The sequence below is a fragment of the Diabrotica undecimpunctata genome, chromosome 1, assembly GCF_040954645.1.
Source record: "Diabrotica undecimpunctata isolate CICGRU chromosome 1, icDiaUnde3, whole genome shotgun sequence".
Taxonomy (NCBI): domain Eukaryota; kingdom Metazoa; phylum Arthropoda; class Insecta; order Coleoptera; family Chrysomelidae; genus Diabrotica; species Diabrotica undecimpunctata.
This window is the reverse complement of record NC_092803.1, coordinates 25012874-25030463: the sequence shown is the minus strand read 5'-3', so window position 1 is coordinate 25030463 and position 17590 is coordinate 25012874. Positions and strand designations below refer to the sequence as shown.

Genomic DNA, 17590 nt, shown 5'->3' with positions numbered 1-17590 from the left:
ATGAAGTCATTCAAAGCAAAACCTTATTTGCCTCTGTGTTATCTGTTTTAAGTAATTTCAGAACTTCTAAAGTATATGAAAATCGCGCAAAATGTATTAACTAACTACTTTAGAATCGATAATTCCAGTCATAACATAGGTGTTTGCGATAAAGCAGTGACTAACTTTGCGAATGAATTTACTTAGATAACTTCTATTATAATTAATAAACAAGTGATGGTGTTTTAGGCATCACATAATCTAGCTACGGAAAGCTTGAAACTGAAGTGGAAGATCAATTGAATAGAGCAAACAGAGCCGCAGGCTGCGTAAATAAAACAATATGGAGAAATAAAAATATCGGGAAAGAAACGAAAAGCAGAATTTACAAAACAGTCATCAGACCAATAATGACATACGCGGCAGAGACACGATCTGATACAGATAGGACAAAAAGGATGTTAGAAACAATAGAGATGAAAACACTTAGAAAAATTGATGGTAAAACGCCATGGGACAGAGCTATATGTACAGATATACGACATAGATGCAAGGTAGAGAACATCATGAACTGGGTAAGAAACAGAAGAGTAGAATGGAATGGTCATATAAGCCGAATGACAACAAATAGAGTAGTAAATTCGGCAAGAGACGGTTTCCCAATAGAAAGACGATCAGTAGGAAGACCACGAAAACGATGGAACGACAACCTGCTGGAGGCACACTGAAAAATAGACAGACATGTCTACATAAAAATAAGAAGAAGAAGAACTTGTGTTATAGTCCAAATTGAATCTTAAATCCGATAATCTTCTTCTTCCTTTTCGTATGTTAGGCCTTAAGATCTGTTGTTTCTGGTATGCTTTAGCAGTGTTTGCTATGTTGACTGCCAGCTATCTCTCCATCTTTTAGGAGGTATGCCTTGTGTTTTACCTTCCAGTTTTCCATTTCTTACTATTTGAGCAAGTCTCTCTGATTTACAGATGTCTCTGATTTGTATATTGGGGATCCTATCTCTTAAAGTTTTACCTGCTGTCGCCCTCAGTGTTTGCATATCTATGATTCTTAAGATTTTCTTTGTAATTGTTGTTTCTGTTCTTGTTTCTATAGCATACGAGTAGGTTAATATCGGTCGTACACAAGTCTCGTAGGCATCATGATACAAACGCTGCTCTATTAGCTTGTATGCGGTTGTCTTCGGAGATGTTGCCATAAAACGATATTTACGTTCTCAGATAGTTGAATTAATTTCGATACCTGTTTTTACTATTTCTTCGTTAATTACAATTTTGCATCTCACTGGCTCCCTATCAATAACGGGGGACTTTATTTTTAGTGCTAATATTTTCAGGTTAAATTTTTCTGCGTTAGCTTCCAAAGCGTGGACCATTCGTTGTAGGTCATCTCCATTATTTGATACCATTACTGCGTCATCTGCGTAGCATAGAATATTTTTGGCTTTGTTGCCCATTCTGTACCCTGTTTAACTATTTTAGCCATACAAAAATCAGTTTAACTGTTTATCGACGAATGTGTAATTGTACCCTTTATGTTTGAATGTGGATACAAAGTGTGAAGACATAGTTGTTTTGTTAGAGTGACGAATTAGTTCAAAACTTCAAACTAGTACAATCTCAATAGTGTCAACAACTATGTGTTAGTATATGGTATAGTATATATGTTAGTGAATATCTATCTGTTAGTATATGGACAAAGCTTTACTTGTAATTATCCGTATAACAACTTGGAATTGTACATTTTTATTGATATTCTGTACAATTTTAGTTTAATGCAGAATATTTTTAAATATTGTCTTAAATCATAGTATTTTACTCTGTATTTATAGGCTTTGTGACTGACCATGGGACTGTAGAATATTTTAAATTGGATATAAAGAATTCAGAGAAAACTTAATACTAATATATTAAACACAATATGGTATAAATTAAAAGGAAATAAAAAGTTAATGTCGATGATTTAAGATTTTATCGAAAAGGAAATAACTTGAATTCTTTACTCGAAAATCGCGACACACTATCTGGCGAGAGACAATTGCCTGAATATGTATCTTGTAACAGTAAGTGTGACATATTTTAGCCCAAACAACAATTTTTTGTGATATAATGGTTTTTCAACAAAAAATGGGGTATTTTGTAGATAATGACCATATCTTATTCTGTGAATTATATATCTAGAAAAATAAAACCACATTTGAGCTGAACAAATGACATATTAAAGATATTGGCTTAATTCGAATATCACTATTTCTCTATACGTACTTGATGGTTTTCCAAAGGTAAACTGCTGATGCAATAAAGGTATTGCATCAGTATGGTGCAATGTAATAAAGGTACTTCTAACATCCAGTATTGGATATTGTGATAGCGTTACTGCCATAACTAACATAAAACGGGAATTATGTACATGCATTCTTGAAATAGCGACATAAGTTTCATTTTATCTTTTCAGGGCCACCAGGTCCACCTGGACCTCCTGGAGTGCCCGGCAAAAGAGGACGGAAGGGAAAAAAGGGAGAATCTGGGGAATCTGGTCCACCTGTAAGTATAAGTTTATTTATATAAATGTTAAATTATATTCCTCTGATCTGAAATATATACCTAACATAATTTAATTTTTAGCGTCATAAAGAAATGCTTAGATAATATAGTTTTTATAAATAAAGGTCACGCTATATTTCAGATGGGAAGATTTTTGCAACAAATAAAAATTAATGTTTCAAAATATTTATTATAACACAACAATCTTTTTATAGAAAAATGTCCTTGCCTTCTCCTTTAATGTCTATAATTTTCCTCCTGTACACTATTCCTCGTGTTGATGGTGTCATATAAGTATGTATGTAAATAAATACGAACTTTACAAAAAAATAATAAAAGTAGTGATAAAGCATATTTTCGCTTAACTTCTCTTGCAAGCAATTAATTACATCATATTACCTTAAACAAATAAAAAAATACATGCCTTGTAGTTTTTTTTTATTATGTTCCTTTCCAAATAAACTTCTATATGTTCACTGATAAAACATTGAGTAACTTATGTGTAACTTAATCTATTCGATTTTTTTCTAAGCTTAAGTCTTAGTCAGCAGTATTTCTTTTAGATTAACGTGTACACTACTATGCTCTTCTTTTGTGATATCACTTCACTGCACAAACTCGTGGGGTTTAATTCCCTTGTCTCATCTGATCTGGTTCGACATATCCTCTATACTTCACTGGATGTTCACCATATGCCTAACAAGGATGTCCATATACTTGACATAGGTTGCATTGAGGTACAATATGTCAGTAATTACAATAATTTTATAAATGTGTTCATCTTGTCTAGATCCTTTGGTGCTGAATGTTAGCTTAGCTTCAGCCATGCCCTTTATTGGTCGGTTTTGTTTATTTCATAACTATGAAAGAAATAGTTTTACTTCTGGAACATCTGAACTACAAGCCTAAATTTTCTCAGAGTTGTACATTTACCATCTTGAATATTTTCATTGTTAATGATTTTAATTTGATATCTTGGAATTTTTCCATCAAGCATTTCATAAAGTTTATTATAAGTACTCAGTTGCGTTTCAGATATCTTCTTGTTTTTAACACGTATTTACTCGTTGTCCCTTGCTAATTCCTTGGCCCTGTAGATTAATGATACTTTCACCACGGAAAAAATATGATGTATTATTTGAAAAAAGGACGAAAAGGACTGAAAATTTATATTTCCTTGTATTTTTCGTATTATTAATATTCATTAGAATAGTTAGAAAATAATAATTGATAAATATTTTGAAATAGTTCTGTAGCCTAGGTAAAAATAAAAAATAATGGTTTTAGGAAAGACTTTTTGATAAAAAATAATTCAATATATCAAAATTAATTTTGTTATTTGATATGATAAAAAGTAAAAAGCATTTAAACCGCTACACCATCTCACAGAAACACACAGATTAATATTATCATTTTAACACGGTCTAATAAAGTTTTAAAAACAATAATATATTTAGACAATGTGTCGAAGATCCGTTCACAAACAAAAATTTGAAGAAAAAAAAAATACTAATAACAATATCAATCTAGGCTCCATATTTATCTGCAGTATCATAACGGATGAGATAATAGAAGAAATATGAAAAAACTAGCATACATAGTACCTAAACATAGCACAATAGTTACAATGACTTGAAAATTTGTTTTGATTATTAGTTAACGAAGAAAAAGAGGAGGCTGTTAATTAATTTCAAGTCATAAGATGAAGAATTTCGGCATGAACAAAACATGTAAAGCTAATTTAGTCGTTTGATAACTACTAAAAAGAAGACATGAGTAAATATAGAAAAGAGATACCTCAAAGTGGTATCTATTTTTTGTCATGCAAGACCTTATTTAATAGTGTCCATTTCCTTTAATCCAGGATAAATGACTCTACGTAGCTTGTCTACTCCATGAAGAGGAAAATTTGGTCTTTTTGACTCTAGGCCAGTCTTTCATCTGCTACTAACTGATAGGTCCCAAATGTAGGTCGAAACATGTCTGACTGAAGGAATAACGGACTTTTAGTTTAAACTGTGCCTCTGTCTATAACACGAATTACAGTATTTTGTTCCTGAAAGATATTTAGGGAAGCTATGATGTATCGTTTATGTAAAATAATTACATGGAGTAAACTCCAATTTTAACATATTTATGTAAAAATTTTCAAATTGGTATGATGTGTCATCTAAGTATAACGGGTTGTCTACCTTGATATTGTAGCATGTTTCAATAAAACGAGCGGTTCTAATGTATATAAATGTAAATAAATATAAAAGTTTACAGCACGATAATATCTTATCAACTCCCCTTTAACTCATAACAGCGCTGCTTAGATATACAAGGTATTATGTACTAGAATAATCTGGAATAGTGCACCTCTATTTCGCTTGTTAGATGGCTCGATCTCTTACCCGGTCGATACATCCGGAACCTTCGATAACACACATCATCGTTCTCGAGATGCAACCGTTATATTATGGGTTACGTCGAAGGCATGTTCGTTACACTGCTCCCCTCTTAGATCTGAGCGTCCCGATCAGCAACTCTATAATGTAGATTCAGGATGGCGGACTCTATAGGACCCTCCAGCTCTGCATGAACCCCTCAAGATAAAATAACGGTTTTTTGAAGGACACGATCTCTTCGGGTTAATGCAACACATAGTAATTCGTACGCCGGTTTCTCGGAAGATCACTTCAAGCATGCTTCTGACAATCTTTAAATCCAGTTTTTCTAGTGCATGGCCTATCTTGGTTAAGGCCAAATTCTTGATGTCATGATTGCACACGATTTTCTTCAAATTAGTTCGAGCACGCCATATATCCTCGTAGCTTGCCTTGTCTGTATACGACTTCCTGATCACCATATACAGCAAAGATCGAGGACTATCTTCTAATCTCAATACTCTTCCAACCTTAGGCTGCTAATTTTTTAACTCGTCCAAACAACCGAAGTTCTTATAGAATACGGACGAGATTACTTTAGTCATCTCAAGATCTTTGAAAACATAGTGAGCTAGAGGGATGCTATGCGGAACACTAAAAAGATCCTGTTGAACTTCTGTTCGCCGAACCTAGCACTCTTCCTTTCTGCGTAATTTGACATAAATTCATTAAAGCTTGGTCGCCGGTCATCTTTGATCTCATGTTAAAGGGTTCGTGCTTCTTCTGTTTTATTTGAGCCAGCATAAGGTGCAAGACGTTGCTTTCGGCAACTTCTTAATTCTGTATATTACGTCACTTATTTTTTTTTTAATTTCATACGGACATTCCCATTGTCTTTGCAGTTTAGGAGATCAGCCTCAGCGACGTTGTGGATTATAAAGCCCAACAAGATCACCTACTTCATAGCTGTCAATACTTGCATCGAGAATCATATTGATCTTTCATTCTGTCACTGGCTAACTGGATGTGTTGTCGGGCAAGTTCATGAATGTCGTTCATTCTTAACTTCAGGCGATCGACATATTCTTCGCTTGCAACATGTTCTTCGGAAGGTCTGTAGCCAAACTCTAGGTAGCAGGCAAACGAACTTTACGACCTAACATCAGGCAGGTTGGAGTTGTTGTTTCATTCACAGCAGAGCGGTAGGCCATTAGGAATAAATTAATGTGCTGGCCAACATCTCTTTGATGTTCTGATACAACTTTGGACAGGTGTTTACCCATCGTTCGGTTCATCCTCTCGACCATTCCATCTGATTGAGGATGCAGAGGTGTCGTTCTGGTCTTATTGACACCAATCAATTTACAAACGTTTTGGAAGAGGGTTGACTTAAAGTTTCGACCTTAGAGTAGGTCTCCAAGGGAACACCAAATCGGCTAAAGAATTTTTCGGTAGCAGCTTCTTGATTTGATATCACGTAGGCCTCAGCCCATTTCGTAAAATAATCAATAGCTACCAGGATATATTTATTTCCATCATTGGTTTCTGGAAATGGACCTGCAATGTCGATTGCTACTCTTTCCATAGGACTACCAACATTATACTGTTTTATGGGTGCTTTTTTTTTACCATCTGGACCATTACTGGTTGCACGCAGTTCACATTTCCGGCACCATCTTCTTACATCATCTTACAGTTCACCCAATAGAATCGTTCTCGAAACTTTTGCAGAGTCTTCGTAATACCAAAGTGTCCTCCTGATGAACCGTCATGCAACCAACGCAATACTTCTGACAGTACTTTTACTTTTAGGTACAATCAACTGAAGCTTAGATTCTGTACCATCATCGTTCTCAAAGGTTCTATACAGAAGATCATCTTTTAGTACTAGGCAATTCCATTGGCTCCAGTTATACTTAAATTCTGGACTAAATACACATGTTGCCAAGAAGGTCTTTCCTCCCGTACTACTTTCCGTACGACTTCCTCCAGACGTTTATTGTTTTGTTCATCGATCTCTCCAGGGGTTCGTACTCGATAGTTCCGTGAAGCTCGACTAGCTGATTCGTGTTCCAAGGCAATGGCGAGCGCTTCATCTAAAACTTTCGTTCTTGCTAGTCGTAAAGCTTTTTGTAATTCACTGTCTCTCAACCCACTGACGAAGGGGTCTACAGCAATTTATTCCAAAATGTTGTCTGGTACCTTCGGATAAGCCAACATTCAATTCATTTCAAAACCAAATTCTTACAAATTCTCACTTGCTCGTTGAATTCTACTCCTTATTTGTACTTTGTAGACTTGTTGTAGATGAGCATCTCCGTAACGTTTGTCTAGTCGAATGATCAAGGTCTGGTAACATTTTTCTTGGCCCTTAGGAATCGATCTTAAGATATCCGCAGCATCACCTCGTAAAGCAACAGTCAAGAAAACAGCCTTTTCTTGTTCTGTCCAATGATTGGCTGTCGTAATAGCTTCAAACTGTCTAAGGTATATGGACCAAGAAGACTTTCCATCAAATGGTGGCAATTTGAATCTCATATGATGTGTCGTTTCATCTCTAGGTGATTCTTCTTTCAGTACAGGATCTAAAACTACTGTATTAACTGGTGGTAGCACTTTTGTATTGGTTATCATGGTCTCTAATTGTTTGATCTTCTCTTCTACGTCTTCTATCTTGTCGTTTACATTTTGCTGTATCTTATCGAATGTTCTAGAAAATTCTTCAAATTTCTCATTGTTCTGACTACATACTTCGTCGAATCTTCTAGAAACATTTTCAAATTTCTCATCGGTTTGTCTAGCTGCTTCTTTAATAATTTGAGGCATATCATCAAATCTTTTGGAAACATTCTCTAATTTATCATCAATTTTTCTAGAAGTTTCCTCGATCATTTGAGAAATATTTTTTATTTTCGTTAAAACTGCTTCTTCTGCTGACTGGAACTGGAATGTTTCTGGGTCATCTCCATTCTTGTTGAGAACATCCTTCAGTCGTTATTGAAGGATCTTTTTTAAATGTTCTTTCTTACCCGACGAACAATACTTTTCAAAAGTTCAAAACTCTTTTTCAAAATTCTAATTTATATAAATATATTTATTTATAAGAAGAAATTCTAATTTCAAGGTTCTAATTTATTTATATAAATATATTTATTTATAGAACACACATCATGGTTCTCGAGATGTAACCGTTATGTGGGCTACGTCGAATGCATGTTCGTTACAATATGAAATTTATGTACTTTATTAAACGTAATTTTAAACCTGTCTAAAATTACATGCCGTTTTCGTTCTTAATTAGATTGTATTATGTTATTTGTTAAATCACTTTTTTGTGTGTTAACATGCCTTGAATATTTGGGTGTATTTTTTTAAATTATAATTATAATAATGGCTTTAATTAAAAACCGACAAGGAGTTTAGTTAGAGTTGATATTGGACTTCCTAAAAAACAACAAAGTGCTAACTGGCAAAACAAAGCCAACAATTGGACAGGAAACGGAAAAAATCGATTTACCAAAAATCTGTACGTCGCGCGTACAGTTCGATATCTTTTGATCAGAGTGTCCTACCGACAAAAATCAAAATACATTTTAAATATAAAGAGTGCAGCTTTCGTATTTTGTCGAGCATGAAGTCAGTTTTTATAAAAGTGTTAAATAAATAAACGTTGCGAGATTTTTGCCATTTGCCATTTTGCCATTTTTAATTCCAAAATTTATCACTTTCGTTGACAGTCGTAGTGAAATTTCTATTGTTAGAGACTAATATTTAAAGTATTACATGATGTTTCGAGTTTTTTCAGCAACTGTGAGGCATTTGAAGTACGCCGAAAAACGCAGCATTTAAACTTTTACATTACAAAGCTCACAAGTCACGGGAAATGCCTCTACGAAGACGGTATTGGGCGTAGTTTGTAGCTGAAGTTGTGTAGTTTCGAAAAACGTACAACGTTTTAAAAAGTTTGAATGTGTAAGTTTAAATTCAGTGTTATTTAAGCATATTTCAAAATTTGAAACCGAAATTTTATGCTCTAAGTTTTAAATGTTAGGCTCTATGCCTCTATGATGGAAATTCCTTAATGATCGGTCAATGAAAGCGATAAATTTTATTGATCTCATGAGAATTATAAAAAATGGCAAAAATACGCAACGTTTATTTATTTAACACCTTTGCGGCCAAATATAAAGAGTGCATACAAAATCTGCACTTTTCAGCTTTACACAACACCTTAAATAATATTTTTTGACTTTTTTACTTTATTATAAATAAGTATATACAAAAAATAACTTTTTTTCTAATCAACTTCAAATTTATGTGTTGCCTAAACGCATCACCGGTCAAATAGTAATATAAGCGAGAATGAAATTTTTAAGGCCTGATCTACCAATCTATGTTCTGGTTGGTATTTACCGCCATAAATGAAATACTCTTACTGTGCGTTTTTGCTAGTTGCACGTGGTGTATCCACTTCAAATATGTGATGAGTCAAGTTGCCAGTCACAATCAGACCTGCTGCTTGTTTTGATATCGACGTTGTTATAGTGTGAAACAAATCGTTTTGTTTTATAAATAATATAAATAAAGCTTTAACGAAAATTAAACTTCAATTAGCTACGGAGGAAATTGTTAAGCGGCCACTATACTACTCGCGAAGTTGATCGAAGTTCAGCGAGTACGAGAGTGTTGACCTTCACGATAATGGAATAGCCAATTATCGAATAAATATCAAAGGAAAAAAATGGTGGTGTTCACTAATACCATGGATAATATTCTGGTAAATTCATGGAAAATTTATAACACTACACATGAAAAAAAGATGTCGCAGCAGAAGAAAAAAAAATAGCAAATCCATCAACAAACCGTGAAATCCAAATATGCCAAAATAGTACTCACGCGCCACAGAAGACAGAAGTACGAAGAAGATGTCAAATTTGTCACAGTCAGACAATTTATACCAGCAAAAAATGTAACGTTTACTTTCATATTGGCTGCTTTCAAAAATACCACACATAGTACACAGCATTGACCGGTAATGCGTCTACGCAACACCCAGTTTTTTGCAATAAAACATGTTTTAATTTTTTTTCTTGATTGTTTAGTTTAATTACATTATGATAATAAAAGTTATAAAAAAAGTCCTCATTCTTCTTATTTTTTCATACCTTGGTAATTAATGGGTTAAAAGATATCGAATTTTATCGTTGAGTTGATAAAAATTGATTTCACGCACGTAACTAACATTTAAAATTGTCGGTCGCTTCAAGCGTTGTTTCTGAGAGAACGGGTTGTTTTACATTTAAAGTTCTAATAAACATTTTTGTTCAAAATTATCTCAGCTACATTTTTTATTTGAAACATTTTTTTCTTGGGCCTACATATTCTTGGTAAATCGACGTACGAGGGGTGGTTTTAGGAGGAAGCCGAAGGTGGAAGCAGTAATTTTTTTTGCATATTATTTGGAGTCCCAAAATTGGCATTCTCAATAAAATTCAGCTTGTTCGTATGATTTTTAAAGGTTCACGATAGAACCGTTATTAACGTTTTATGTAATTTTCTGCTGTGGCTTAGTCATTTTAGGCATAGCAATGCAGGACATGATACACCATACCATTTTCACACATTATGTTTTGATAACTGTAATCTGATGTATCTTTTCTAAATTTTATACCTGTATGTAATTATATACGTAAACAATACATCATATGCCCAATTTTCACAAAAATTCAGCAAAACTAAAGCGAATGAAGAGTAAACTTGTCTACTACAAGATTTTATATTTTCCTTAAAATTTGAGCTTTTCCATTAAAGAAAATCTAATATTAGTATGCAAAACTATGATAATGAACAAAAATTCCAAATCCTGTTTGATATTGTTAAATCGAAACTGTCAAAAATTTTGAACTTTTTTTTCTTTCTTTTTACCTAGGTATATTTAGAAAAATAGCTATACTAAATTATTGGTTTTTTATATTTATTTTATCCATTATTTTTTATTTCTTAGGGGACAGCAGGGACACCGGGCAAAAATGGCTTTCCGGTATATTATTTTTGTTTATTTTTTCTTCATTTAATCATAATTTTTTACAGGCAAATCATCAGCATTCATTTTTTTTTCTTTGATTTTTTATTTCCATGCCATTTTGAATATTGCAAAAAATACAGTATTTCTTTATCTTGGATCCCTGTTATTAAAATTTATGAATTAAAATACAAATATATAGCATATTTTATAAATTAAACACTGAAATATTACACTTAAAAAAATAGCAATCATAAGCTACTAAATAAATTTTTTGTAGATAGGGTTCGATTTGTAAAAATATACGGGGTGAGTCATGAGGAACTGTACATACTCTTACCTCGTATGGAGGCCCTATGGTTAATAACAAATGAACATTAACAAGTGTCTGCTCACATTGTTTAATAATCTACAGGATGAATATTATGAATTTTTACTTAAATTTCCATTCGTTATAACTTTTGAACGGTAAGTCTCATTACAGTGTTTGTAATTCTTGATTTTTGGTAACAGAACAAAGATCGATAGTAGCCATTCTGTAGGTATGTCACCAGATTTGTATATGTTGTTAAAAAGAGGATAGTGATTGCGCTTAAATTGCCTTCATCTATTGTAACCGTTGTATTCAAATTGTATTCAAATTCCTAGTAAATATTCAAATTAATGTTGCTCACGCCATCTATCCGCTTAGCGCGGAAGCATTTAACCTACTCCAAGAATAAAACTGTAGTCCTAATGGTTCCGACCTTGGTCGCCTCAAAATTGGAGCGATTCAGCTACTCAGCCATTCATCTCCCTTTTCTCTCTTTGAACGTCCAAGAGACAGGACAAAAGTTTGTTTGAGTGGTCTCTAGACGAGGTAAGCCGAAAAATTCCTTTTCTCTTATGTATTTCTCACCGGGAGCCCTAATAGTTGGCAGAACTATATTTATTGTATTGAATGTAATGTAAAGAATGTAGTGATTATCGAACGATCAGTCTAATCTCACATACCTTAAAAACCCTGCTAAAAATCATCCATAATACGCTAAGTTGGAGATGGATATTAGTGATTCCCAGTTTGGATATCGGAATGGAGTGGGCACAAGAGAGGCACTATTTTTTTTTTAACGTGCTGACCCAAAGATGTTTGGATCAGCACTACAACAAGTCATTCGATAAGGTAAAACATGACCGACTTATAGAAGTATTCAAAAACAAGAATCTGGATGTGAGGGATGTAACATTGATATCAGATTTATACTACAGCCAACGAAATGTGAAAATTGGAAGAGAAGTGTCAGAAGAAGTGGAGATAAGGAGAAGGGTCAGGCAAGGTTGCATACTGTCGCCGTAATTGTTTATTGTTTATTCAGAAGAAATCATACAAGAAGTTTTGGTAAACGAGACAGTCGGTATAAAAGTGAACGGAAGTTTAATTAACAACATTAGGAACAAAATATTAAGATATAGTGGGGAATACGGACTCTCTCTTAACATCAAAAAACCATATTCATGTAAATTAGCAAGAATAACAATACAACTGAAATATTAACGGTAGGCGACCAGCAGATTGAGAGAGTAAACAGATATAACTACTTAGGAACGATAATCATAGAAAATAACGATTATATTGCAGAAATAAGAGTCAGAATTGAAAAAGCACGTGCCAACTTCGTGAAAATGAAAAAGATTTTATGCAGCAAAGATCTGACATTGGCCCTCAGAATAAGGCTAATTAAATGCTATGTAATAAGATAAGCTAAGAAGATATTTATTGGCCCAAGGTTATCTAAATAGCTGAGTTTATGGTATGTGTTCTAAAACCAAAAATCTTTAAACAACTTTTTGTTCGTTACAACATAATAAAGCTTAGCTTTGTTTTAAATTTTTCATTTTGTTTCTTTGTCTGAACTTGTTTCCTTATGAGGGTACCTATTAAGGAATGGCGCCCAATTCATTGTAATTGGAAATGATCATGCTAACAGATTGTATATGAATTTAGAAAGAACCACTCCCAACCTTTTTTGACACGAGCAGAAAGGCCTAGATTGTTTGTGTACTTAAGTAAATAGTTGGCTTACGTTACACTATAAGTTTAATCAGCTCAATGTGAATTTTATTTGGCCCATGGGTTTTGCCAGATTTTTAGTTGTTTATAGCATATTGGACTTCATTTTAATATTATTGGAGCTTCCTCGCTATCAATTTGTGATTGTTCCGTTCTTGTGTCCACGAAAAGATCTCCAATATATTTAGTCCATACTTGTTTTATTTCAATTGGGTTGATTATACGTTTATTGTTTTTGTCAATTAACTGGGTAGGTGTGTTTGTTCGTGATTTTTCAGATAATTTTCTGACTTTTCTATGTAAATTATAATGATCATGTTTTTTCTGCATGTCTTTATTTCAATGCATGTTTCCATCATCTACTTTTTCTTAGCCACTTTTATTTTGTTCTTTATTTATGTTGTTCTCTGTATTTATCTGGGTTTTTGTTTCTATATTTTCTTCTTTGTTCCACGATTTCCAGTATTTCTTAAGTCATCCAAAGTTTTCGACTTTTTATTTGTTTCATAAAGTTTCGTTCTGTGTCTTTATAACAGAATTTTTAATTTTGCTTCATATAACGTTCACATTCTTAGTGTTTTTCATTTTTTGATTTTTAAAAGTTGAAGTCTCAGCACGTATTTCGTGTATATTGATCAACTGAATGTTCACCTTAGAACTTTTGGAATTTATTATCTTTTTTATTCTCAGTTTCATTTTTGAGACAAGGAGATTATGGTCTGATGGAATATTTGCTCCAGGGTAAGTCTTATATGGAATATAATGGAATTATCGCTTATAATGGAATTTCTAAATCTTAGATTGGTTAGTATAAAGTCGATCTGATTTCTAATGAAATTTTGTTTATTATCCTTTGGTGGCCTCCAAGAATATATTCTATAGGATGGTAATCGAAACCATGTGTTCATATTCGCCAAGTTTTCTTCTTGACAAAATTGAGCCAATCTATCGGGTCTAGCATTTCTGGTTCCTAAACCATAATCACCTATTATATTGTCCAGTTGCCCTTTTCCTATCTTTGCATTTAAATATTCCATTATTATTATAATTTCTTGTCTATTTGTCTAATTTATACAATTGTTAGTAGAGTTTTCAAAAACTTTTCAGAAACAGGTTCAAAGTTTTGCTATGAAAAAAGTAACTAATTTTTTAAAGCCGGACCCGATTTTTTTCTAGTTTGAGTAAATTAGTGCAAATTTTGACAAAAATGTGAGACACATCGAACTTACTGTTTAAAAATAATGGGAGCAGACAAGGTTCATTAGATATTCCCCTAGGGGCCTCAATACGAGATAATAAGAGGTATTTACAGTTCCTAATGACTCACTCTGTATATTGTAAGAAAAATATTTGTAATTGAAAATATTTTGGATATACTTAGGGACCATTTCGGTAAAGAAATACATTACATATACATTTTGTTAAGGGTAGTAATTATTACAGGGTATCAGGGGTCTGAAAGGAGAAACTGGCTACAGGGTAAGACGTAGAAAACAAAACAATCCATTGCCTGTAGCTAAATCCCAAAAACTAGTTTTAAAAATGACTTTGAAGCATTTTAAGTAGATTTAGTCTGATATACTTACCCATTGCCACTTATACGAGTATTTGCAATTTTTTAAATAAAATTTTAATATTAGTACTAATATAATTTTGAACTTTATATCGTCTGTTATAATAATATGTACTCTTCTCGACTTTGGTCTCCTGTGTGGAATCTTTTAAAGAAAAATTTTCAGTTTTTGCTTGTTCAAAATTTTTTATATTCATCATTTTTTAGTGACTATTTACTCCTTGAACAGTAATATTCTTTGTATCTACTACTCCTCAATATTTTTCTGTGAAATTTATCAGAAAATGTAAGTTCTTGTAGTTTTGGTTCATATGAAGATACTGGTTCCATATATGGGACTTTAATAAACGATTTATTTCCTTTTATGATGAATTTTTGTAGATTTTGCATTCAGATATATATTTCTAAGTAATAAATTAGACCAGGAACTATAAAATCTATTCTCCTTTAGTCTAGGGGCCAGCTACCGTGCCCTTTTCAATTCTGATAGGTCCACCCAAGTTTTTTTATACATTTTTTGCTGCTAGTTACAAATTTTGAGGATGGATTTCGATTCGAGTGGTCAAACAATTGTTATAAACAATACAGTTATATAAATATAAAACTCTAGCTCGTAAACTAAAAGAGATTTTTCTCACTGATACAGTTTGAAAATATTTAAAATTGTCTACTATAGTGGCACAACTGAATAATGCCGGTATTACATAGAAACTTGATATCGACACAGTTCGAGACTTCCACTGCATACTCAAGAGTAAAAGGTGCCAGTACTGCAGGAAACAATTTATCTCAACCGACAACATGTCATAGCGACACTAGTGACGTCTAGCGGACATTTTTGCTATTATTATTGTGCCAGTTTTGCAGGTGATAATTAAGGCTTTTTCGAACCCTGCGGTGTGTTAACTCAATTATGTCAATTTTTGAGTTAAGCCACTATTGCATACCTTTTCGCTGCGAACTGATCTTGAGCCTAAGAGCATGCTATTAAAATATCGATGTCTTGGCCAAAAATAAACCTACGAACATTTTCTTAAGCTCAAAATATTCCTTTTGAGTTCTTCCATCATTACTGATAATTTAAGTATAAATGTTTGTTGCTAAAATTTGCCTAAAACCCATATAAACAAATTAATTTACAATATTTTTAAGAAAATGACAACTTCAAATATGTATAAATTTAATACAAATCAAGATAAAGTAATTTAATCAATTTTATTTGAAAGTTTATAAATAAAGCTTTAAAACGAGACTGTGTAAAGCTTTATGCATAGAAGCCGAATTACGATCGAAAAAGCTTTTAATAGCACTTATTTTGCAACCATTTTGAACTAATTTTACAATATCTACAGTTCTAATTATTAGATTCAAATTTAGTGAACGCGGTTTTCTTTGTTTTTTTACAAAGAACAAATTTTATTTGAAAAAAAAGTGTTTCTATCTATTTTAGTTTACGAGCTAGAGACTTATAAACAATTAAATTGTTTATAACAATTGTTTGCTGCTAGGATCGAAATCCACCCCCGAAATTCGTAATCAGCAGCCAAAAATGCATAAAAAAATCTGAGTGGACCCATTAGAATTGACTATTTCGTTCTTCATACTTCATACAGAATAAGACTACCTATAATTCCTAATTTTTTTTTATATGTAATCTCAAAAAAAAGTCGTAATAGTAGTGTCATATTCTGAACATGAACATTTCCTATTGTTGTTAAAAAAACTGCAACAATTATGTCATTTACGAGCGTCCAAGATGAGATATTTTCTTTGGGGTTTTCTCTGGTTATAAGAGATAGTATTTCACACCATATATACAATTATAAAACATATTTTCCTCTAAAAACAAACAATTTTCGTTAGACAAAAGCCCGCTGCGACAAATTCCGATTAATTACCCCCCAACCATACTAGCGTACTACAGTTCATTAAAAAATATTTATGTTGTGATTAAAACGATCTGTTGCAGGGCCAGACCGGGGTACGCGGATTTCCGGGATTTCCGGTGTGTTCCATTTGTTTTTGTTGTAGTGCTGGTGGTGGCATTCTAACCTAACAACCTACAGGGTATATCACACGAAAAAGTTAAAAAGCCGAATTAATTAGCTATATTATATGTTTTAGGAATTTACGTTAGTTTTTTAAACGATGTTGTTAAGTCACAAAAGTTTTCCTGTGTTTTCAAAAAGTTTATATATTTATCGTTCACTATTGACAAGTTATGACATATTTCTTATATTTTCGGAAATATATGTGTAAAATAAGTTTAAGTAATAATAAGATTAAATTCTAGATACGATTTAGAAAGTACAAATCTTCAAATGTCAACTTGCAAGGCCAGTATAGTAAAATAAACATAGAGATTGCTTAAATTGAAGGTGACTAATTTTTCTTCCGCAAGTTGCGATCTCCAAGGGTAGCGAAACGTGGTTCAAAAAAGACACGGTTAATTCTGACTGTCATTGTGGTTAATTCTTCACTTCAATTCAAGTAAAGCGAAATAAGAATAAGACTTACTCCCAATCAATTTATTCTACCACCGACGACCGGTTTCGCGTACTATAATTTGCTATGCATCGTCAGGTCAACGGTTCATGGCAACTTAAATGATGCCGATACAAGAATTATTATTAAGTGTTTGAGAAAAAGTAGTGAAAAATTTCGTTATATTTAGCTGGAGACAGGTGGCCATCGGCTTCACTACACTAATTGACGACTATTGGGAAAGGTCTTGATAGAAACGAAACGCATGCACTTGTAAGAAAAATAAAAAATGATCACTGGGAACAATTTTCGAAAAAAATGGAACATAATTTTTACGGTCTGCAAAAGAAAATATGGCGCTTCATAAGAAGTCAAAAAACGGAGGAAAAGAAACTAATAGAACAAATACACATAGAAAAGAATACGTGGATTGACTACCTAAACAAGCTCTATGCAGAGGAAGAACAGACGACGTTAGAACCTGAAACACCAGAAATTACCACAAATGAAGAACTTAATATAAATATTCAGGAAGCTCGGAAAATACTTGAAAAG

General features: G+C 32.9%; 2 protein-coding genes across 12 annotated transcripts in view; both read left to right on the top strand.

Annotated features, from left to right (window-relative positions):
- LOC140446703 (uncharacterized) overlaps positions 1-14792 on the top strand; it is a 135038-nt gene extending 120246 nt beyond the window's left edge. Inside the window, exon 2 of the mRNA XM_072539303.1 lies at positions 14781-14792. The gene's annotated coding sequence lies outside the window, so the exon portion shown is untranslated. The remainder of the gene's footprint in view (positions 1-14780) is intronic.
- Positions 1-17590, top strand: part of LOC140446660 (uncharacterized) — a 710626-nt gene that overhangs the window by 584518 nt on the left and 108518 nt on the right. For 7 of the 11 annotated variants that reach the window (XM_072539272.1, XM_072539290.1, XM_072539268.1 and 4 more), the window contains exons 2-5: positions 2449-2537; positions 10911-10946; positions 14422-14457; positions 16521-16556. In XM_072539272.1, coding sequence (XP_072395373.1) covers positions 2449-2537; positions 10911-10946; positions 14422-14457; positions 16521-16556 — 197 coding nt within the window. The remainder of the gene's footprint in view (positions 1-2448; positions 2538-10910; positions 10947-14421; positions 14458-16520; positions 16557-17590) is intronic. The other 4 variants (XM_072539276.1, XM_072539257.1, XM_072539281.1 and 1 more) reach the window with 3 other exon arrangements.